General features: G+C 47.3%; 1 protein-coding gene across 2 annotated transcripts in view; it reads left to right on the top strand.

Moving 5' to 3' along the window:
* The window catches only part of TMEM248 (transmembrane protein 248), a 71922-nt gene that overhangs the window by 17251 nt on the left and 30922 nt on the right, over positions 1–23749 (top strand). Inside the window, exon 1 of one of the 2 annotated variants that reach the window (XM_068270170.1) lies at positions 2770–2866. The exons of the other annotated variant lie outside the window; for it this stretch is intronic. Coding sequence (XP_068126271.1) covers positions 2771–2866 — 96 coding nt within the window. The 5' untranslated portion in view covers position 2770. Of the gene's footprint in view, positions 1–2769; positions 2867–23749 lie in introns of those variants that run through there. 2 annotated transcript variants of the gene reach the window in all.

The raw sequence follows: 23749 nt of genomic DNA, 5'->3' as shown, positions 1-23749 counted from the left end.
AAATGATGGCGGCTCGCATGCGCGGAAGCTTATTATTTTTACAAAAGCTTCCTCCCACTTCCATGCTCCAAAATCAGGAAGTGAGCGCAAGCGAGCTTCACTTCCTGTTTGGACGGCTGCCGACGGGGTTACTGCGTTCTAACGTGGTAATCCCTGAAGGCCTGTTTTAAGCAGTGTGGGCCCCGCACCGCTGCCGCCAGTTTGCAGTCTGAAGCTGGCCTCACTGTTCAGGCCGGTTGCACACATGACACGGTGCAATTTGCGCGTGTCAGGGGAGCCTAACACAGCGCACCGCGCCATTGCATGTGGATTTTACCCGAAGGCAGATAGCGGCAATGGGGAGTCGATCGTTTTAGTAGATTTTTGGCCAAAATCTGTTGAAGGAATCAATCATGCATGCTAGAAAATCTGTCACCAGGACTCGGACAGGTGTGCGGCGGTACCTGAAGAAACCAACTTCTCATAATGCATTAAATTTGTTTATTAATCAATACAATGGAAAACCCCATACCCAGAATACCTGCCCCCTAAAAACAATGCCTGCTAACTTGGAGCGCTCCTCGCATCCAATCACTTCACACACATGCAACCAATGTCCTTGGCCAGATAGCTAATGACTGTAGATGGGCCCAACTACTATGAACACATATCCTCATGGGATGGAATTCTATGATGGCAACACCGCTCTTTACACAGCAGCATCTACTATGATAACTTCATCCATATGGGACAGTTCATTGTAAGGCTTGGATCCACAGCAGATGCACTGAAGAAGCCCACGTGACTTTGTGGGCGTAACGCGTATGCAGGCATGGTCACAGGCCTCCGGGGCGAGAGTGCGTTAGCCTGGCGTCGTTTTGCTCGCACATGTGATCACAACCTGGCCGGCCAGTATCATCTTACCCCGTTACCTCTGGATACAAACAAGTAAGGGCAGCGTATACCGCGGGACGCCGCGGATACAAGCCGTGCAGGATGAAGGTATGAGAAGGGGCTATGAAGACTGGGTAAGGGCTGTGGCTGCAGCATTGGAAGTCACGGACTCTGTATATGTCGCGTAGCGCTGGCTCATGTTATACTGCCATGACGATTTGAAATTGCGTTGTGCAAGCCTTACAATGAACTGTCCCATATGGATGAAGTTATCATAGTAGATGCTGCATAGTGCTGTGTAAAGAGCGGTGTTGCCATCATAGGATTCCATCCCATGAGGATATGTGTTCATAGTAGTTGGGCCCATCTACAGTCATTAGCTATCTGGCCAAGGACATTGGTTGCATGTGTGTGGAGTGATTGGATGTGAGGAGCGCTCCAAGTTAGCAGGCATTGTTTTTAGGGGGGAGGTATTCTGGGTATGGGGTTTTCCATGTGTGTTGATTGATAAACAAATGTAATGCATTATGAGAAGTTGGTTCCTTTAATTTCAATAACGTAGCATTGTTCCCCCCCCCCCCCATGGGGTTTATGCATATGAATAATAACCTGTTCACCAGAATTTTTGTAGAAGTGCGGCGGTACTTGACAACATTATGGCCCCCGGCTGATCTCCCTGTGCATATGTACCCCCCGGGCCCATGGTGAGTGTTGCATGCTCACCTTTCATGCTGGTGCAGCACCTCCCCTCCTCATGTGTCCAGCATCTCTTTGAATTCGCTACTGCGAGCACCTGTACCAAGTGACACTGCGGCATGCAATAACATCAGTACAAGTGCCAGTGTCACATGGTTCAGGCACTCACATGGCAATTCAAACAGACTATGGACACCAAGTGTAACAGAGCATGCAACACTCACTGGGGGGAGGGGGGGGGGGTTGCAGCAGGTGGTGCTAAAACCATTCCTATTACATTTCATGCTGAAATCTATCTGCAATGGGTGGGCAGGCAATAGATCCTTCTCTAATTGGTCGATCTGGTGGCCGTTGCCTAAAGTATGACCAGTTAAAGCATGTAACACTGACAGTGTCTCGTACAGGAAGCCAATTGGTTGTAAATATTCTCCATTGGTGGACACAATCGATTATGAACGAGTGAAAAAAATGTCGCCCAAATGAATTTTCGTCGAATGAAAAATTGGATTTTCTTGGTGGTCGTGATAGGAAGCAATGATTGGTTAGTTGATGGTGTAGTGAACGATTTTACGTCCGATCAGAATTTCTGATCGCTCAAACGATTTTTCGCTAGAAATTGGACCGTTAGTAGCCAGCTTTAGTAAGATGGATGCTGAGAGGAGAGGCTGAATTCCAGCAGCTTGTTCAAGGAAAAAGTTTGCTGCCAGTCTTCCAGCAATAGCCCTGAGCCCACTACATGAATTCTATAGTCCCTTGTGTATGTTTCACAATAATTAGCCATGCTTGCCAGTTTTTCCAGAGATTATACCAGCTCTTATTATAGCTAAGCAGATAAATCATTTACCCAGTCATCTCAGTACTGCCTGCAGATAATGAGCTCTACAGAAGACCAGTGATTGCATTCATTATGCTAGATCTCCTGTGTATATAAAGCAGTTACAGAACTTAATTGTAATCGGAATCCCCAGGCGCTGCTCTTACAGAGAGATAACATTTCTTCCATGAATTTGCTAATGCTTAGAGATATTTATCTCAGTGAATACTTTCACCAGCTCTTTCACAGAAGTCCTGCTTTGATAATAATGTTCAATATTGATGCAAAATGCTTTTACATTAAGAGCATTTTCATTGCGTTGCTGTACCTGTTTTTACCTCAGGGTAACGCTAAGGTAATGAAAGTCTGTGGGACGTTTCATAACGGATGCAGTGTGATGCACCAGAAGTATCGTATCTGACGAGAATGCATCAGCGTGTTACGAGTCAACATTCGCCGCAACGTGCGTCGACTGGAAGTCATGTAAGTCAATGGCGCCGCAGATATTTAAAAAAATGTTGTGGTGCGCATGCAAGTTTTGTCAAAACTCTTGCAATGTGTATTTCCACCACAGGAAGTAAGTTAAGAAACCCGGGGCTTCCTACAGCCCCTTGCAGCCGACATGTCCCACACCACATCACCGCTCGCAGCCGCTGGCCTGGGGTCCTCGCTGGTGTAGAGGCCGACCTTGAGATCGTCCTCTACTGCGCCTGCATGAGCGTCCCCTACAGTGCCTGTGCAGTACGCTGCGGACAACATGGACCTGGTTGGCAACAGCGCTCGCGCAGGTGCAATAGAGAAGGTCAGGCTCTGCACCGGCGGGGACCCCGGGCTGGTAGCTGCGAGCGAAGATGCTGCGAGGCACATGTCTGCTGCAAGAGGCTGGAGGAAGCCCCGGGTAAGTATATCATGGGGCAGCACATTTTGCAGGGCTGTGGAGTTGGTACAAAAATCATCCAACTCCGACTTCTCAGTTTATGAAACCACCAACTCCAGGTACCCAAAATGGCTCTGACTCCTCGACTCAAACTCATTAGTCTAATAATAATTCCTTTTTTTTTTGTATAGCGCCTTTCTCCTGTCGGACTCAAAGTGCTTGCGAGGCAGCCACTAGACCGCACCCAGTAAGCAGTAGCAGTGTTAGGGAGTCTTGCCCAAAGAGCTCCTTACTGAATTACTAGCTTACTGAACAGGAAGAGCCGAGATTTGAACCCAGGTCTCCTGTGTCAGAGGCAGAGCTCTTAACCCAGTGGTCCTCAAACTAAGGCCCGCGGGCCAAATGCGGCCCCCTAAGGCTTTTTTACCGGCCCCCACACACCAAATGTTTTACTTATAGATGTGGTCCGTTGCATCTTTAAATATTGGCAGCCTGCATATAGAATAGTGTAATACGCTGGCGCTTGCTGACGTCACGTCATGTGACGTCCTGTTGCCATGGAGACGCGATGCAGGACTTCTGTGAGCGAGGTGAGTTTCAAATTCCCTGCTGCCCATGCACAATTTCACAGGGAGGGAGGGGGGAAGGAGGGGAATCCGACCGCCTATGGGCGGGCCAGTGTAACGGGCTGTAATTTTCTATATTGATCATGTGTATGGGTGAGATTGTGCTGCAGGCTTTTGCAGGCCATTCGGTGACATAATAGCTTACATGACTTGCTATGTTATGGTCACATTCTCTGCACTTGCGGTGTTGGCTGCATAATAACTGCACATGCTGTGTTGGGGCCATAATATCTGCTCTGATTAATGGGAGACATGAGGGCTTCACATGTTGTTAATAGGTGCGGTCTACAATACCTTATGTTTTTCTACGTCATTTTATCAATACACTGGCCCCCCAACAGTCTGAAGTATGTTGACCTTGCCCTTGACCAAAAAAGTTTGGAGACCCTTGCCTTAACCAGTACACCATCCAGCCCCTTGGGGCACTTACCAGGGTTGTGGATTTGGTACAAAAAAATCATCCGTCTTCCGACTGTTCAGTTTATGAAACCACCGACTCAGATACCAACTCCGACTCCAGGCATTTAAAATTACTCAGACTCCTTGACTTCGACTCCAACTCTGACTCCACAGCCCTGGCATTTTGATTGATTATTCCTTGAAGATTGGATTTCCTGCCAAGAATTACATTAGTGGTGCGATGCGATCTTCCGATCACAACGCGAACGCAGGTTGCTGAAGTGAAACCGGCCTTAAGGTCTTTTTTTTGTTTTGTTTTTTTTTTGTTTTGTTTTTGTGTCTTATGCCTGGTACACATAATTTCTCATGAGATTGCTGGTCAAAATGATGATTTCCTACAGGTCCGATCTAATTTCCGATGTATTTTGTATAGAAGTGATCGGAAAATCAATCAGAAAAACGATCAGAATTATCGATTCAACCATTGTTCTGACAGGAAAATGCATCGTGTGTACCAGGCAATATGAATTTTCCCCATGACAGCCTTGCAAAATTACGAAGTCTGTGCGGTGCATTAGTTAATTGGGTGGGCATCCCTGACGTCAGAGGGCATCAGTGGTAATAATGTGATTCACCCATGTAGTCTTTTACTACAGGGTATAGGATGGAGCTGATTTACTGAGAAAGGTGCAAAAAAGATAAATGAACTGGAGCGGTGGTGCAGTTGCCCAGAGCAAGTCAGTTTCAGCTACTGAAGCTAGACCTGTGGATGGTTGCTCTGGGCAACTGCCTCATGTTTGCACCTGTTTACAGTGAGACAGCATATTTTGTGTAAATATTTATCACCATCAGCTGCATTTTCCTCACAGTCAGCCAGGTGATCTCATCTTGCTAGTTTACATAATAAACAATAGGCAGGCGACTGTGGCCGAGAACTGTACAGACTGGAGGGGAGGAGGGACGCCACACAAATAGAGTGGAAAGGGGTAAGGAGGAGAAAAATGCTCTGACGTGGTGATCCAGCACAGATGCTCTCGAGGAGAATTGGAGTGCCAAACACATGATATATTGTCGGCAGGTGCAGGCCCAATTATATGACTTGGCCATGAACAATCTAGTATGTATATAAGGCTTTATGCCTTTTACAGATGCCAGACTATTCTTGGCCAAGGTGTCTGGTCGGATCTGTCTTGGCCGAGAATCTAGCGTGTGTACAGGTGTATCAGTGGTCTCCCGAGGCTCTTTCAGCTGGGTGCTCCACCAGAAAATTTTAGTAGCACCCCATCAGCTCCTCGCCTCCTCCTATGCCATAAGCAGAGTTGCGCAGAGAAGCATCGGCCCTGCATTCTCCCTTTGCACCCCACCCGGCTGGAAAAAAAATCTGGGGAGAACATGGAGTATGCTTAAAGGAATACTTAAGTCTAAAAAAAAATAATAAAAAAAATGAGATTTACTCACCCGGGGCATCCCTCAGCCCCCTGAAGCTGGATGGTGCCCTCGCAGCCCCGCTCCGATCGTCCTGTGCCCGCCGGCGGCTACTTCCGGGTTCGGCGACAGCCTGCGAACGCGAGTGATTTTCCGCGTTCCCAGCCGCTATATCACCCTCTGTGCTGCTATAGCGTATATAGTTGCCGCCGGCGGGGACAGGACGATCGGAGCGGGGCTGCGAGGGCACCATCCAGCTTCAGGGGGCTGAGGGATGCCCCGGGTGAGTAAATCTTTATATTTTTTTTTATTTTTTTTTTATTATTATTATTAGACTTAAGTATTCCTTTAAAGGACAATTATCAAAGTTAACTAAAATTCTAAATGCCACATATATTTCCAGTAATTACTAGCCAATGGCAATACATAGGTTCTTTTGTTGCATCTGTTCATGTTTTATATGAAAAAAATGACATTTACAGAGAACAGTTCTCACTGTGGGCATTACTATGGAGGACTGTGTCCAGCATACAGAAACAATCTTCACTGGCTCTAAAATACTGTGACTGAAGTCTGTTCAGAATGATAGAAAGCAGAAATATAGCTTCTCATGTGTATAAATAATCAGCTGAAGCTCTCTGTTCCTGTCTGTGTGGGTCTCTCTCTGCCACGCAGTGTTAAAGGACCACTATCGCAAAAAAGTAAGCAGTTAAAATCTGATAGAACCAACAGGTTTTGGGCCACGCCATTTCCTCATGGGTGATTCTCGGGGCTTTCTTTGTTTTCAACAGCATTTCCTGAACAGCAGTTTAAGGGCTCAGCTACACTAGAAGCGCTTTTCTGAGCACTTTGTGATTGGTTAGCGCTTTTTAAAAATTACTCCCATTCATTTTCATTAAAATCGTTGCGATCGCGTACGTAAAAAAATCAGTTTTTTTTTATTTATTTATTTATTTTATTTATTTATTTTTTTACTGTGATTTTAATGAAAGTGAATGGGAGTGATTTTTAAAAAGCGCTCAGAAATCACAAGCACTCAGAAAAGCGCTCATAGTGTGGCTGAACCCTAACTGCAAAATAGTAAGATACCAGCGTTCCTACTCGCACACTATTTTGTCAGTTTGTCGACTTTGCAACTGCTGTTCAGGAAATGCTGTTGAAAACAAAGAAAACCCTGGGAGTCCCCCATGAGGAGATGGAGTGGGCCAAAACCTGTTGATTGTCAGATTTTAACTGCCAACTTTTTTCACGATAGTGGTTCTTTGAGTAAACAATTTACAGCCAAATTGCAGTTCAGCTCTGCCTCAGCCCCCCCCCCCCCCCCCCCTCATCTGATGCTGACACAAAATTGTTACAAAACAGCTGGTAAACACACAGCTTTTTTCAAACAGGCTGTGCTGAGACTTCTGAAACCCACTTGTGCTGCTGGCTAAAGGCTCTATAGATATGTGGGGTTTACAGAAAAAATGTTTTCTCTGATCGTTGATCTTTAACCTCTTGAGGGCTGCAGGGCTAAACCCCCCCCTAGTGACCAGGCAATTTTTAGTTTAAAAGGCCACTGCAGCTTTAAGGCCAAGCTGCAGGGCCGCACAACATAGCACACCAGTGATTTCCCCCCCCCCCTTTTCTCCCCACCAACAGAGCTCTCTGTTGGTGGGGTCTGATCGCTCCCCCATGTTTATTTTTTTTTTATAAATAAATATTTGTGTTAACGTTTTTTTTTTTTAAAAACCCTCTTCCTTTAAATCCCTTCCCTCCCTCGCTCCCTCCCCACAGCCGGCCAATTACGGCGATCGGCTGTCATAGGCTTCTGCCTATGAGAGCCGATCGCTCTCTTGTCCCCCAGGGGGACAGCCCTGTCACACGGCTGTCCCCAGTGCAGCGCTGCACAGAGTAAATAGACGGCGATCACGCCGTCTAACAGTCTCCCGAGCGGCAATAGCCGCTCGGAGACTGAAGGCGGGGCGGAGCTCCACCCCCCAAGCAGGAGATGCGCGCGATCTCCTGCAAAACAGAGCCCCAGGACTTTACGCCAATTGGCGTTAGGCGGTCCTGGGGCTGCCGCCGCGGCCACGCCTACCGGCGTGACGCGGTCGGCAAGAGGTTAAGGTCACTCAGTGATCTGACGTGCCAGAACTTTAGGCTACAGTCAGCGGCTGAGTTCATAGTTCTCCTCTTTACTTGTCCCTGTTGCTCCAACATATCCAGTGCTGTTGTCACTCCTTCCGTCTTCATTGGCACAGAACTCGTTGTCCACTTGATCCTGTGAGAAACAATGATCCTGTAAGAAGCAAGAATTGAGATTAGATTGTACATGTGTATTCACCTTTAGATCGGTGTGTCGTAAAATAACAAAGGAAGGTGGTGGGGTAGCAGTTCAGCCGTCCATCTGAAGGAGGCTTAACCACCCTGGCGTTCTGATTAAATCGCCAGGGTGGCTGCGGGAGGGTTTTTTTTTAAATAAAAAAAAAACTATTTCATGCAGCCAACTGAAAGTTGGCTGCATGAAAGCCCACTAGAGGGCGCTCCGGAGGCGATCTTCCGATCGCCTCCGGCGCCCAGAATAAACAAGGAAGGCCGCAATGAGCTGCCATCCTTGTTTTGCTTATATCGTCGCCATAGCGATGAGCGGAGTGACGTCATCGACGTCAGCCGACGTCCTGACGTCAGCCGCCTCCGATCCAGCCCTTAGCGCTGGCCGGAACTTTTTGTTCCGGCTACGCTGGGCTCAGGCGGCTGGGGGGACCCTCTTTCGCCGCTGCTCGCGGCGGATCGCCGCAGAGCGGCGGCGATCAGGCAGCACACGCGGCTGGCAAAGTGCCGGCTGCGTGTGCTGCTTTTTATTTGACAAAAATCGGCCCAGCAGGGCCTGAGCGGCAGCCTCTGGCGGTGTTGGACGAGCTGAGCTCGTCCAGACCGCTCAGCAGGTTAAGAGAGTTGTAACTACCACAAGTTTCTGTACATGTATTACAATAGCCTAACGTTTTTATGCATTGTAATACTGCTTGTGACTCCTCTGAATGCTTTGTAGAGGTCAGCTTGTGTTTGCTGGAGGTAAAACACAAAGCTGTATATGTGGAGACTGTGGTGGTGTTTCTGTTGGGCTCTCTGAATAGTAAGGATTTCAGAGGGATGTTTGTTGCATGCATCAGACCGCTGCTCATGTGTTGGCCAGACCTGTGGACACAGGAAAGGGACACGTTGCAGAAATGTAAGCAAATTGACATTTGGCTGAACAATGTGTCCTGCAGCTCAAGGCAATTATCAACAAGGTACTGAGCTCAAGGCTGGAAATATTACAAGCAGCATTGTCCTTACTTTTTTTTTCCCCTGGTGCCATGACTCTTTCTTCATTTCTTAAATCTGTATCTTGTATAAAAAGTAGGTTTTATTTTTCTTGTAAAAAGTTTAAAATATAGACATTCTTGAATCCTTCACACTAGTATTTGGCTGAGTAGTAGTAATGATTCACTAATTCTGCAATCAGGGTAACTTTGCATGCAAGGCATCATATACACTAGCACTGAGGAAACGTATGGTAAACCACATGGGCGAGATGTAGTGGTTATGTGTTATGTATTTTCTGATGGAAATTGAGCATAGGGAAATTTTTCCAACCGGGTGGCGTGAAATAGTAGCTGGGTGGCATGAAAAAGTAGCCGGGTGGGGCAATATGAGAGAATACAGGGCCGCTGTTTTTGTGCAACTCTGCTCACAGCATTGGAAGAGGTGAGCCGATGACAGCCGGGTGCTCATCAAAACTGGCCAGGTGAGGCACCCGGCTAAAAGAGCCTGGGGAGAACATACGTGAGTACATACGTGTCAGACTCTGGTCCCCAAGTTAATTCCCCACTTTTCATTATATTTGGCCCACTCTACACAACCAGGGAAACTACGTTGCTCAAAAAAAAATATAAGGGGAACACTTGAACACACTAACTCCAAGTCAATCACACTTCTGTGAAATCAAACTGTCCACTTAGGTAGCAACACTAACAATGTATTTCACATGCTGTTGTGCAAATGGAATAGACAACAAGTGGAAATTATAGGCAATTATAGCGAGGCATCCTCAATAAAGGAGTGGTTCTGCAGGTGGTGGCCATAGGCCACTTCTCAGTTTCTATGCTTTCTGGCTGTTTTGATCACTTTTGAATGCTGGCAGTGCTTTCACTCTGGTGGTAGCATGAGACAACCCACATAAGTGGCTCTTGTAGTGCAGCTTATCCAGGATGGCACATGAATGCGAGCTGTGGCAAGAAGGACTGCGGTTTCTGTCATTGTAGTGTCCAAAGCATGGAGGCGCTACGAGGAGCTAGACCAGTACATCAGGAGACATGAAGGTGGCTGTAGGAGGGCAACAACCCAGCAGCAGAACCAATACCTCCGCCCTTGTGCAAATGAGGAACAGAAGGGGCACTGCCATAGCCCTGCTAAATTACCTCCAGCGGGCCACAAGTGTGCATGTGTCTTCTTTAACGGTCAGAAACTGACGCCATGAGAGTGGTATGAGGGCCTGACATCCACAGGTGGGGGTTGTGCTTACAGCCCAACACCATGCAGAATGTTTGGCATTTGCCAGAGAATATCAAGATTGGCAAATTTGCCACTGGTGCCCTGTGCTCGTCACAGATGAAAGCAATTTCACACTGAGCACGTGACAGAGGCTGGAGATGTGGTGGAGAATGTTCTGCTGCCTGCAACATCCTCCAGCATGACCGGTTTGGCAGTGGGTCAGTAATGGTGTGGGGTGGCATTTCTTTGGGGGCCGCAAAGCCCTCCCATGTGCTCGCCAGAGGTAGCCTGACTACCATTTATGTACTGAGATGAGATCCTCAGACCCCTTGTGAGATCATATGCTGGTGTGGTTGGCCCTGAGTTCCTCCTAATGCAAGACCGTACTAGACCTTGGAGTGTGTCAGCCGTTCCTCTAAGACCAAGGCATCGATGCTGTGGACTGGCCTTCCCGTTCCCCAGATCTGAATCCAATTGAGCACATCTGTGACATCATGCCTCGCTTAATCTACCAACGCGATGTTGCGCCACAGACTGTCCAGGAGTTGGAAGCTTTAGTCCAGATCTGGGAGGCGATCCCTCAGACCATTCGCCACCTCATCAGGAGCATGCCCCGGCATTGTAGGGAGGTCATACAGGCACATGGAGGCCACACACATGACTGAGCTTCATTTTGTCTTGTTTTAGGGACATTACATCAAAATTGGATCAGCCTGATAAATTTGATTTCCATTGATAATTTTTGTGTGATTTTGTTGTCAGCACATTCAACTATGGAAAGAACAAAGCATTTAATAAGAATATTTCATTCATTTGTTCCCTTTATATTTTTTTAAGCAGTGAATATATCAAGTGTAAAGCCCTAGATCACCAGGGAAGTCATATGGGGAGGGAGGGGGAAAGCACTGAACACCATGGAATTGTATAGGGGAGTGAGGTGGAGGGTGTCACTAGACACCAGTGAACTGTATAGGGGAGGTAGAGGGTCCCTAGACTTACGTATTAATACAATGTTGGTGAATTGGGTGCAGGGCAAACCGAACGACGGCTCTCCCTGCTGCCACTAAACTCCCTGGCGGCGTTAATTAGTCCTCCTCCGGGCCGTCACAACTCGGAGGGAGGTGTAATTTGGAGTCCGGCAGTCGCCGGAGTCCAAAATTGCTCTTACCCGTCCCATATAGCATAACATTGCTGCTATGGGGCACATAGTTTCGGCGCCATGCGCTGCCACCACCTGCTTCGGTCCCTATACACTAGGGAACTGTATAGGGGAGGGAGGAAGGCCACTAGAAACCAGGGGACTGTATAGGTGAGAGAGGTGGCCACTAGACATTGAGGTTGGCCCCAGTGTACAATTCTGTTCGTAAGTCAGGAATTGTGTGTGCATATAGATATATCTATATCCCGTGACATCTGCATATTGAAGTAAGACATAATTGCCACAGTGTGTTTACAGTGCTACTCTGTTTACTGTGCATTGTAATAGAATTTCTTGGCCATGGTATTCGCTTTAGCAATATATCAGGAAGAATTGGTTTCAGTTACATATTTTATAGACATTAGGACACGTTGTTCAGCCAGTGCTTACATTTCTGCAGTGTTTTGACAATGACACTAGCCGTTTGCTAAGCAAATAATGGTTGTTTTTTTTTGTTACAGAGAAAGATGGAATTTTACAGGTATTCCGTTAATGGCAAGACTTCGGTTATCTTGTGTAAACAGGTGACCGTTAATGCCGGGCATACAGGTGCAAGCTTATTTGTCTGCACTCTCTGTGTCACTCTTGTGTATGAAAGTGCCACAGACCTCTTCTATCAGCAAACAGAGATGAAGGCACATCTGCCCGCGCAATAAGTAATTCTTCTCAAGACTCGCCATGCTCTCCTTAAAGGGAAGGTTCAAGCAAAATAAAAAAGAGTTTCACTTACCTGGGGCTTCTACCAGCCCCATGCAGCCATCCTGTGCCCTCGTAGTCACTCACTGCTGCTCCAGTCCCCTGCTGGCAGCTTGCCGACCTTAGAGGTTGGAGGGACGTATTGCGTACATTTTTACGCATTCACGCTAGTGCAGGATAGAGTTGGGCCGAACGGTTCGCCTGCGAACGGTTCCATGCGAACTTCAGTGGTTCGCGTTCGCGTCCCGCAGGCGAACCTTTGCGGAAGTTCGGTTCGCCCCATAATGCACATGGAGGGTCAACTTTGACCCTCTACATCACAGTCAGCAGGCCCAGTGTAGCCAATTAGGCTACACTAGCCCCTGGAGCCCCACCCCCCCTTATATAAGGCAGGCAGCGGCGGCCATTACGGCCACTCGTGTGCCTGCATTAGTCAGAGTAGGGCGAGCTGCTGCAGACTGTCTCTCAGGGAAAGATTAGTTAGGCTTAGCTTGTTCCTGTCTGGCTGCATACCTGTTCTGTGAACCCACCACTGCATACCTGTGCTGTGAACCCACCACTGCATACCTGTGCTGTGAACCCACCACTGCATACCTGTGCTGTGAACCCACCACTGCATACCTGTTCTGTTCAGTGGACCCGCCACTGTATACCTGTTCATTGAACCCACCACTGCATACCTGTGCTGTGAACCCACCACTGCATACCTGTGCTGTGAACCCACCACTGCATACCTGTGCTGTGAACCCACCACTGCATACCTGTGCTGTGAACCCACCACTGCATACCTGTGCTGTGAACCCACCACTGCATACCTGTGCTGTGAACCCACCACTGCATACCTGTGCTGTGAACCCGCCACTGCATACCTGTTCTGTGGACCCGCCACTGCATACCTGTTCTGTTAAGTGGACCCGCCACTGCATACCTGTTCTGTTAAGTGGACCCGCCACTGCATACCTGTTCTGTTTAGTGAACCGCCACTGTATACCTGTTCTGTTTAGTGAACCCGCCACTGCATACCTGTTCTGTTTAGTGAACCCGCCACTGCATACCTGTTCTGTTCAGTGAACCCACCGCATCAGTGCGCATACCTGTGCAGTTAAGTGAACCCGCCACTGCATACCTGTTCTGTTCAGTGGACCCGCCACTGCATACCTGTTCTGTTTAGTGAACCGCCACTGTATACCTGTTCTGTTTAGTGAACCCGCCACTGCATACCTGTTCTGTTCAGTGGACCCACCGCATCAGTGCGCATACCTGTGCAGTTAAGTGAACCCGCCACTGCATACCTGTTCTGTTCAGTGGACCCGCCACTGCATACCTGTTCTGTTTAGTGGTGATGTGACGGCACAACGGGTGATGTGTGATGTGACGGCACAACGCCAGCAAGGTACCACTGCCACTAATCCTCCTCCCGTGTCCACGCAGTCAAAGACAGGACGCTCCAGCGATCTCATGGTGATGTCGGACATGCGGACGTTCTTTAGTCCAACGCCTCGCCGTAGCCCTTCCGGATCCACCCTCCACCAACGCCTGGAACGGCAGGTAGCCGACTACCTGGCCTTAAGTGTGGATGTAGACACTGCTGTGAACAGCGATGAGGAACCCTTGAACTACTGGGTGCGCAGGCTTGACCTGTGGCCAGAGCTGTCCCAATTTGCCATCCAACTTCTCTCCTGCCCTGCCGCAAGCGTCCTCTCAGAAAGGACCTTCAGCGCAGCTGGAGGCATTGTCACAAAGAAGAGAAGTCGCCTAAGTCACAAAAGTGTTAAGTACCTCACCTTTATCAAAATGAATGAGGCATGGATCCCGGAGGGCTGCTGCCCGCCCCAAGACTAAGTCAGTCCCCGCACATACAGCATCTCTGCCTGCACGCCGTGTGACTGGCTGCCTGGCCTGCCCCAAGAAGACTAAGTCGCTCCCAGTCCCTCCACACAGCATGTCTGCCTGCAGGCCGCTTGACTACCTTCTCCGCCACCACCAACAGGGTCCGGGACTCCAGGCGGATTGCTGAATTTTTTAGGCCGCTGCTAGCAGCGGCCGCTGTAATAATTTTTCGGGTGCGTGTAGATGACTGCCTAATTTTTCTGGCTGCACTGCGGGCAGCTGCAACAACAAAAGAAAAGGCATGTACATGCGCCCATTCCCCTTCGTGATCATTACCTTGCCGTGGTGAAGGGGCTTGCGTATCACAATGGAGCAATGACCGGCACCTAGATGAGTGTCTCGGGGGGCACACCCACGATAATAAGGTCGTTGCCTCATTGTGGTCAGACCAAATTTGATCAGCTGGACAGTCACTGTTCTGTCATTCAGCTACATCAGCCAGGTGACCATATGGGCTGTAAAGCCACCAAAACCTGCACTCTCGCCATGGTGCGCACCAGTAAAGCACGGCCGTCACTACACAAACAGCTGTTTGCGGTGCGTTACACGATGAGTTTGGTGTGTCAGTGTGAAGCAGTACCTTAATTACACTACCTGATTGATGTATACACATGCAAGATGTTTGAAAGCACTTTAGGCCTGTCATTTAGCATTCAATGTGATTTCTGCCCGTAAAACGCTGCTTTGCGTCAAATCCAGATTTTTCCCGGGGACTTTTGGCGTGTATCCCACTCCGCCATCCCCCCCTCCAGGTGTTAGACCCCTTGAAACATCTTTTCCATCACTTTTGTGGCCAGCATAATTATTATTTTTTTTCAAAGTTCGCATCCCCATTGAAGTCTATTGCGGTTTGCGAACTTTAACGCGAACCGAACCTTTCGCGAAAGTTCGCGAACCGAAAATCGGAGGTTCGGCCCAACTCTAGTGCAGGATCATTAACACATACATTTTTACGCGTTACTGGTTTAATGCGTACATTTTTACGCATTGAACCAGTAATGCGTAAAAATGTATGTGTTAATGTTCCTGCACTAGCGGGAATCCGTAAAAATGTACGCAATGCGGCCCGCCGACCTCCGATGTCGGCAAGCTGCCAGCGGGGGACTGGAGCAGCAGTGAGTGACTACGAGGGCACAGGATGGCTGCATGGGGCTGGTAGAAGCCCCAGGTAAGTGAAACTCCATTTTTTTACATTCCCTTTAAGCCAGCTGTAGACGGAGAGATTAAAAGAACCCAAATTGTTAAGGCTTTTTGAAAATTATATTTTTTTTCTCCCTTAGGCCTGGAACCCACTAGCAGCGCTTTTCTAAGCGCTTGTGACTTGAATAGCTCTTGCTATGTTATGCTGTGTGTGTAATCCCACTTAAATGAAGCCAGGGAAACCCGGCTTCACACTAACAAGGACGTTTCAGGAGGGAGCTGGAGGCGGCTGAGAAATGAGGAACTAAGAATTGGTGCAGCAGGTGGTAACCTTTTTATTTTGCATAAACTGAAATGTTTACAAAACGTTTCCATGCAGGACTTGTGTCCCTTTTTCAGCCTGACCTGCATTGTTTTTCCTTAAAGGGACACTTAAGCCAGAAAAAATATTTTACTCACCTGGGGCTTCTACCAGCCCCCTGCAGCAGTCCTGTGCCCTCGCAGCCACTCACTAAACTTCTGGTCCCCCGCTGCCAGCTAGTTTAGTTTTTGCCGACAGCCCCGTCAGGACTGGCCACGCGTAGCTTTTTCTGCATTCCAGACTGTAATTAGCGCTATTGCGGGCCGCAACGCGTACAAAAATACGCGTTGCTGCATTATGAACGCATAGATATGCGGCAACGCGTCTTTTTGTACGCGTTGCGGCCCACAATAGCACTAATTACAGTAGGGAATGCGGAAAAAGCTACGCGTGGCCAGTCCTGACAGGCCTGTCAGCAAAGACAAAACTAGCTGGCAGCGGGGCACCAGAGGATTAGTGAGTAGCTGCGAGGGCACAGGACTGCTGCAGGGGGCTGGTAGAAGCCCCAGGTGAGTAAAACATTTTTTTTTTCTGGCTTAAGGTTCACTTTAAACCTGAAACATTTGTTGGTAACACATGTACCTCCTGGACTGATATTTAGTGTCGATCTAGGCGGTTGTTTTAGCTTGTCTTAAGATCCTCCGCTGATTTTAAACTTACGGTGAGGGATTGTACAGGAACTAAAATGTATGTGGTGGTTCTGGGATTTGCTCCATCAATTGAATGATTGGTCAGATTTATCACACAAGAGGCACTGCACCTTTTTGTGTGTCCATTGCTGTCAGGATTGAGTGGATTGGCGCCTTTTAGAACCAGGGCCGTGGAGTCAATACAAAAATCACCCGACGACTCAGTTTATGAAACCACCGACTCCAGGTACCCAAAATTACTCCCGACTCCTCAGTTCATGAAACAACCGATTCCAGGTACCCAAAATTATTCTGACTTCACAACCCTGTTTAGTACCAGCCAACATTTTTGTCAGTCCTGCTTTTGAGGGTACCAACATTAGTTCAATCGTAAATTAAGGTCTTATGAAACAATTGTTCGATAGATCTTGGTTGTCCATATGGGGGATTACATATGTATTTTAGTTTTGTTAGGCCTCAGACAGGTATAGCGCGGTCGTGGGAGCTCCTAGCACCGCCAGCTTCTGAACGCTATTTTGTTATAATCCAGTCTCTTTTGTATTGACAGAACATTGTCTGATTCCACAGCATTAATGGTTCTTTCGTAATTACCTCGAGTACTCTGTGATTTTGAGGCCATACAGATTCTGTGACTGTGTGGTATGTTTCTGTTACGATGAATGCTGATAGGTAGGGATTTATTTCCCCACGTGTCTTTGGAGCGAAGGGTGGAAGGGGTTTGGCGCAGAGAACATTTTGGCAAGGATAGTGGGCCCCGTGCTTAAAAAGGTTGGGGACCCCTGTCTTAAAGAGTTTCCGCCAGTCCCGTCCTGTGCCTGGGCTCCACATGAACAAGCGTACTGCACACGAAACAGTCCTCGTGACTGGCCACTAATCCCATCTACCTACCCCTTGTTGCCCTCAGGCTGCTTACACACTAAGACGTTACAACGCTCCCCCAACGCACAGCAATGTAACACAAGTGGGCTGTTCACACAGCCCACGTTGCGTTACATGTATCGCTGCACGTTCTGCCGAAAGTGCAGCATGCTACGGCGCTAGAGCGGCTATAGCTGCGTTAGACTGTTTGCACATGCTGAGTGGGGGGCGGAGAGGAGGCGGGGAGATGCAGCTACAGTAGCCGCGCACATGGCTACTTAATATTCACTGCACTGGCGGACGCTGATTGGCCGGCGGGACAACGGGATATGGAGTGTCTCGCTCCGCATCACGTGGTCACGCCGGCCAATCAGCGCCACTCTGGGAGACCTTATACGGATAGAGCCGCCTAACGCGGCTCACTCTACCGTCCTCTCCCGCACCACCATACGTTGCGTTAGGTGCACGTTATGCGACCTTAACGTAGCACCTAACGCAACGTCTTGATGTGCAAGTAGCCTAAATCCAGCTTACGATATCATATTGCTTCGGGCAGGTTTTTTTTAATGCTTTGATGCGTGAGAATGTTTGTACACCAATAAAGAAACTTATTTTTTTCAACTTAACCCAGCGGTGTATGTCTGTTCATCTCGCCATACTGAAACATTTGTTATCTAGACTCTTCTCTGAATGTTATCTGCTATCTGTTATATAAGGTCACTCAGCACTCAGCAAGCAGAAGGGTCACACCACACTATGCACAGCAACAATCTGATACCACCCGTTAGTTTTGTGGTGCATAAGGACGTGCTTCTGGTAAATTAAAGAGAACTTAAACCAAATATTTTCACTTACCTAGGGCTACTACCAGCCCCCTGCAGCCATCCTGTGCCCACGGCGCTCCTCAACGATCCTCCGTTCCCCCGCCGTGGCTAAGTTTCGTTTTCGCTCGACTGGGAGTTGGCGGGCCACTGCACTTGTACAGCCCTGGCCATGTAATTGTCCATGTTGCCTTCCGCAATAGCGCCGAGCATGCTTGTGGTGGCACCAATTTGCATCCTATTCACTAATTATCGAATCGGATGCTCGATTGGCCGCCAAATTGAGTGATCTGTGGGCACCTTAAGGCTTGGTTCACACATAAATAGATGTCCTGTCAGTTTTTAACAGTTTGCATCAGTTTTGCATGTATTTCAATGGCTGTGTTCATAAATCTGTACATTTCTAGTCCATTCCTGTCAGTTTTGTATGTTACTATGAGTGTGTTCACACAATCATAGTAACAAGGTGTAGATTTCCATTTCAATCTGCCACAGGTTCAGAATTTCCAAATCTGAGGGGTTCCAATTTCTCTTCTTTGCAACCTTAGCAACAGTGCTGTCTGCATGTGGTGTACTGTTAAGAGTGCAGTTGCGGTGTAGTGTGCTTTTGTTTTATAGGGACACCACATACAAATTAATCAAGCTGAGATGTTTGCCAATTAAAGCAGACCCTGGGCACAGAGTCCTCTCTGCTCTATAAGATAAGCAACATCATCATAACCTTTACAGGAAAGCATTTTTGTTACAGTTGATACAAATCCTGCAATAAATCTGCAGTTTCTACTTCCTGCTTTCATGAAAGCAGACATAGGGTTAACATCCTGTGTTTACCATTTTGTTCTCTGCCGTGGCAGGCAGCTGACACAGCTGAAAGATCAAATTACAATTCTGCTTAGTCGCAGGTGGGGGGGGGGGGGGGGGTTGATTAGGCAGGCTAAACTCTCTCTAAATACATACAGTGTGCATTTCTAAATGTTTTTCCTTCTTTCCTGTACAAGAGTTCAGGTCCACTTTAATTTCTTTCTTTTTTTTTAATTCTTTTAGATCAAAAGGCAGGTTAACAAATACAAGGCATTAGTCCTGTACAATCTTGGACTTTTAAGTTATTAACATATGTATGTGTGTTATACAGGGCATTTTTAAAAGCATACACCGCGTGATCAAGTCATAAATACAAATATAGCTTATTATGCTAGGTAGTCAGGTAGTGCAACCGCAGACATGTACCTGCAACAACATTTATAGTGAATTCAGAGCACATAAGTGCTATAAGCAAGTGTCCGCCTCCAGTTTCTTTTGACCACCTATGATCCTTTTTTTACAAATTTTATCATAATCTAATAAACACAAATTAAACCAAAACAACCCTATTGTATAACATAGGGCAACATATGTTCGCTCCTAAAGAGCGAGAAACACGTTGCCCCATACTCATCTAATAGAAATACACGACAGCACACTTCTTCCAAGCTGCAAATATAAAGCCACATAGTTCAGTATAATTACCATCAACCGCCATGTCACTGCACGTCTCCTGTATAAACTGCCTCCTTCTGCTACTCGTCCCCAAGTACCATACCCATTTCCTCAGACTCACGAATCCCAGACCAATACCTCCAAGTCTTCCAGAACTTCTCCAGGTCATTATTAGTAATATGTGCCATATTTACCATCAGATATGTCTGGTCAATTTCTGCGACCACGTCTTTGATATTAGGAGGAATAGGGTTTCGCCAACGTCTGACTATCACGCATTTTGCTGCATTTAAAATGTGTCTTACTACTGATTTTTTTTTTAATATTTTTTTGTAAGACCAGGAGTTTACATGTAGGATATAGAAACCCATGGTAAAGGGAATGTCTCCATCAATAACTAGTTTCACCAGACCTTCTACTTTTTTCCAGAAAGTGTTCAATTTGGAACATGACCTCAAAATATGCGATAATGTGCCTCTTTCTGTGGTGCATCTCCAACAATTAGGGCTGATTGAGGGGAAAATCCTATGGAGTTTAGAAGGTGTTAGGTACCATCTTGTCAGAATTTTATAATTAATTTCCTTGTTTCTTTCTTTCTTTCTTACGCCTCGCCCCCAGTTGGATAAAGTGACCCCTCAATACGCATTTGTGTGCATCCCATAGTGAGGTTGGGGATATATCTCCAGTGTCATTAATTGCAAAGTACGCATCTAATTCTTTCAAAATGTCAGTGCGCGCCATCTCATCATGAAGAATCGATGTGTTTAGCCTCCAAGTAAACGGGAGCTCCTTTTTATGTCTGCAGTTGAGGGTAACACAAACCGGTGCATGATCAGAGTAAGAGATCACTCCAATGTCCGCCACGATATGTTCTGTCAGCAGGTTATGAGATATTAGGATGTAATCTATTCTGCTATAAGTTTGGTGGACATTGGAGTAATAAGTAAATTTTTTTTGTTTCTGGGTGGGAAATCCTTCACACATCAACTAGTTGTCTTTCGTGCAGCATACGTTTAATCTTATTAATTTTTTGCATAGGACAGAGACGCCTTACCCTGAGAGTTATCAATTTTGGGATTTAATGTTGTATTGAGATCTCCCCCTAGGATGATGCTGCCCTCCGCAAACGAATCCAGGCCATCCAAAAATTTAGCGAGAAAAGAAACTTGATCCACATTAGGCGCATAGACGGAGCCCAAGGTGTATTTGAGATCCTTTATGAGACACTTTACTAGGACAAATCTTCCATCAACGTCAGATTTCACATCAAGCACAGTGAATGGTAGGTTTTTATGGATTAGGATAGCAACACCTTTTGTCTTTGTAACAGGAGAGACTCCCAGGTAGGAAATTGGATATTTTTTGTCCCGAAAAGCAGGATGGTTACCTGTCTTAAAATGCGTCTCCTGGACAAACACAATTTGTGCGTTTGTTTCATCATATCTTTTAGAAGAATTCTCCTTTTTTCAGGGGTATTGAGACCTCTGGCGTTGATGGAAATACACTTTACTCCTGCCATATAAATAGCTTGGCGTCTACAGCTTCAGTGTGTGTCGTGAGAATGCAATTGAACAAGCTGGGTTGTAAAAATATATCCAAAAACATGTCCTTCAACATGAAGGAAAAACTAATAACAGCAATTGCCCACTTTTGGGTTAAGACTGCATGAGTCTCCCTATGTGGGATCTGAGCGACCATTATCAGCGTGAAGAATGGGGCTCACCCAACCCCCCCGCCCAAAATTTCTAATCTGACTAATAAACAACCGAATATGATAAACGGGTAATACAATTCCAAGTCACACCTATCCTAACCAGTATCTGCAGCCCCATGCTTCATCTTCCTCACATCTTTCCCATCTTTCCCTCTTTTCTCTGATGGCTCCCCCTATCAAGCTCCCACCATATATAGATGTGGTATTAATGGCCTTGGCAAACAGGAGGGAACACCCAAAGCTCATACCTTCTCAATTAGTCAAGCCGTTGTTTCCTTAATATAGCCATAAAAATACTTCCATAATAGTTGCATTTTAGCTGCACTATCCCTGGCGGGCCGACGTGGACTGACACCGCAAGGACATCAGCCCAGCCCGGTGCGCCACTCCCAAATCGCCCAGCCACAGCACGCGGCACACAAAAATTACTGGTTGACATTATCCATCATACACATGTAATATGACATTTACAGTTTGACAATAATCTCCTCTATCGTAAATGTGCCAATGTCCAGTAGGCAGGATAATGTGCCTACTTATCTCGGGGTCATATATAGGGAATATATCAAGCAAATAGGGCGTCATATGGGATCCCTAAACCATGAGCTGCTTCCAGAAATGCACATACAGACGTGCGCCGTCTTCTATGTGCCACCCGCTGAAGCCAGGCCGACAGGAAAGTCACCGTACCAAAGAAAGACAGAGGGCTCATTCACATAGCTGGCTGGGCCCCACTGGCCGTTCCCCGCTGGACGCCTTCAGAGGTATGGCTGCCGTATAATTAGGGCTTCATATAGAGCCAATATGGACTATATTATATCTCCATAGGAGGAAGAGGGTCTGTGCAGTCTACATAGTAGAGATAAAAACTGGGCTACAGTACCTGATCAGTCACGGTAGGTAGGTGTGAGAAGTGCGGTAGCTTAGGGAGTGTCATCATTACCACCATTACGCGGGTTCGACCTCTTGCGCCTACTTCTTTGCGGTAGGCCTAGGACCAATTGGTCGGGGTTCCACTCCAGAAGGTCCACCGCTTGTATCTGCAAGGCCTGAAACAACTCTGGAAGCTCTGAAGGATTTCGGAGGATATGGGCCTTGTCCTCTTCCATGATTACCAAGTGAAAGGGGAAGCCCCACCGATATTTCCAGCCCTTTTCCACTATCAGCTTCAGCAGTGGTTGCAAGGCACGTCTCTGGGCTAAGGTTCCCGGTGCCAGGTCCTGGAAGAGCTGAACTTTGTGGCCTTCATATTCGATGCTTTCTCTCTGCCTGGAAGCTTGCATGATGGCGTCTTTCAGGCTGTAATGATGCAGCTTGCAAATGTCACGTGGTGGGTCTCTTTCCGCCGGCTTGGGCCTCAGGGCTCTGTGTGCTCGGTCAAATTTAATGGCTTCTTCAGCCGGGCGGTTTAAGACTCCATTGAAAATGGCCACTAGTGCGGGTTCTATTTGTGCTGTGTCATAGTTCTCCGGTAGCCCTCTCACCCGTATATTACAGCGGCGGCTGCGGATCTGCAAATCTTCCAGGCCCGAGCGTAGCATAGCATTAGTCGTGGATTGCTGTTCTTTCTCTTTCTTTAGTTTTTCTACGTCGGCTTTTAAGTCGTCAAGGTCACTCTCCAAGCGCGCTATTCTGGTATCATGGAGTTCGACCTCATCTTGTACCACCTGCAGCTCGGCTCGGGATGCCGCCGTGATACGGTCCGCCAGGTCGGAGAGATCATCCTTGGTAGGTAAGGTGTGGAGGAAATCACAGATTTCGTTTAGGGATTTCACCGTGGCAGCCTCAGTGTCCGCCATCTTCGCTGCTTTGCTAGAGGATGGAGAAGTGTCGGCCATTTTAGCTGGTGTCTGCGTTGCTTCGTTTCTCCTAAGAGATTTTACAGCCTGTTGTTGTGGTTCCGGAGACTTCTGCGGGGTGGGTTTCACTCCTGTTTTAGATTTCCCTGGCATGTTGCAGGGCTTCTATTAGTAATAAATTCGGTTGTTTTAGCTGATATTAGTCGGCTGGCTGAGGAGCTCCAAGAGAACACGTCTTCACGGCTGCATGGCTAGCTCCGCCCCCCCCCCTCCCCCCCACTTTAATTTCTGCAGTAGAAAAAGTCAAACTGAAAAATTGGACCTGCTAAAGTGTTCTGAGGCGGCTGGTCTGACAGTGTGTAAGGCTGCCAGGAAGATCTGAAATGCTTTGGTAGCTGCTTCATTGTGTGCCACGCTATCGTCCCTCTTACCCCCTCCGTATACAGAATATTTCCTGGGCTGTTACCTAGCAATGTGCCTGTACAACACTCAGTCCCCCAAACTGTCAACTGTGGGATCGGGTCCAATTCCTATGGGCTGTTCACGTGTACGCACCTTTAAATAGACCAAGGATTGTCAGTCGTGATTTCAGACACTATCAGGTTAAATTTCTTTGTTTTTATGTTTAACTACCAACACCCTGATCAGCTGCTGTGCCAAAGCTATCTGTGGGAGGATGTTAGTGTTTTATAAAGCAACTAAATGTCAATATGGCCCACGCAGACGTGTCCGGAGCTTGTGTGAACTCTTGTTCCTGTTTCGAATCCCTTTGTATTCTGTGTGATAGCTCTTCAGTTTACTTTTTACTCAATATGTACATTGGTGTGATTGTCACGCAATTTCTATGCATACTTTCTGCAAGACAGTCTCACCTTACTACTACAGATTTGGACATCAGTGCCTCACATTGCTAATAATGAG

This window comes from Hyperolius riggenbachi, chromosome 2 (genome assembly GCF_040937935.1).
Source record: "Hyperolius riggenbachi isolate aHypRig1 chromosome 2, aHypRig1.pri, whole genome shotgun sequence".
Lineage (NCBI taxonomy): Eukaryota > Metazoa > Chordata > Amphibia > Anura > Hyperoliidae > Hyperolius > Hyperolius riggenbachi.
Note: the sequence above shows the minus strand (reverse complement) of the source record. Positions and strands in the feature narration are given on the sequence as shown.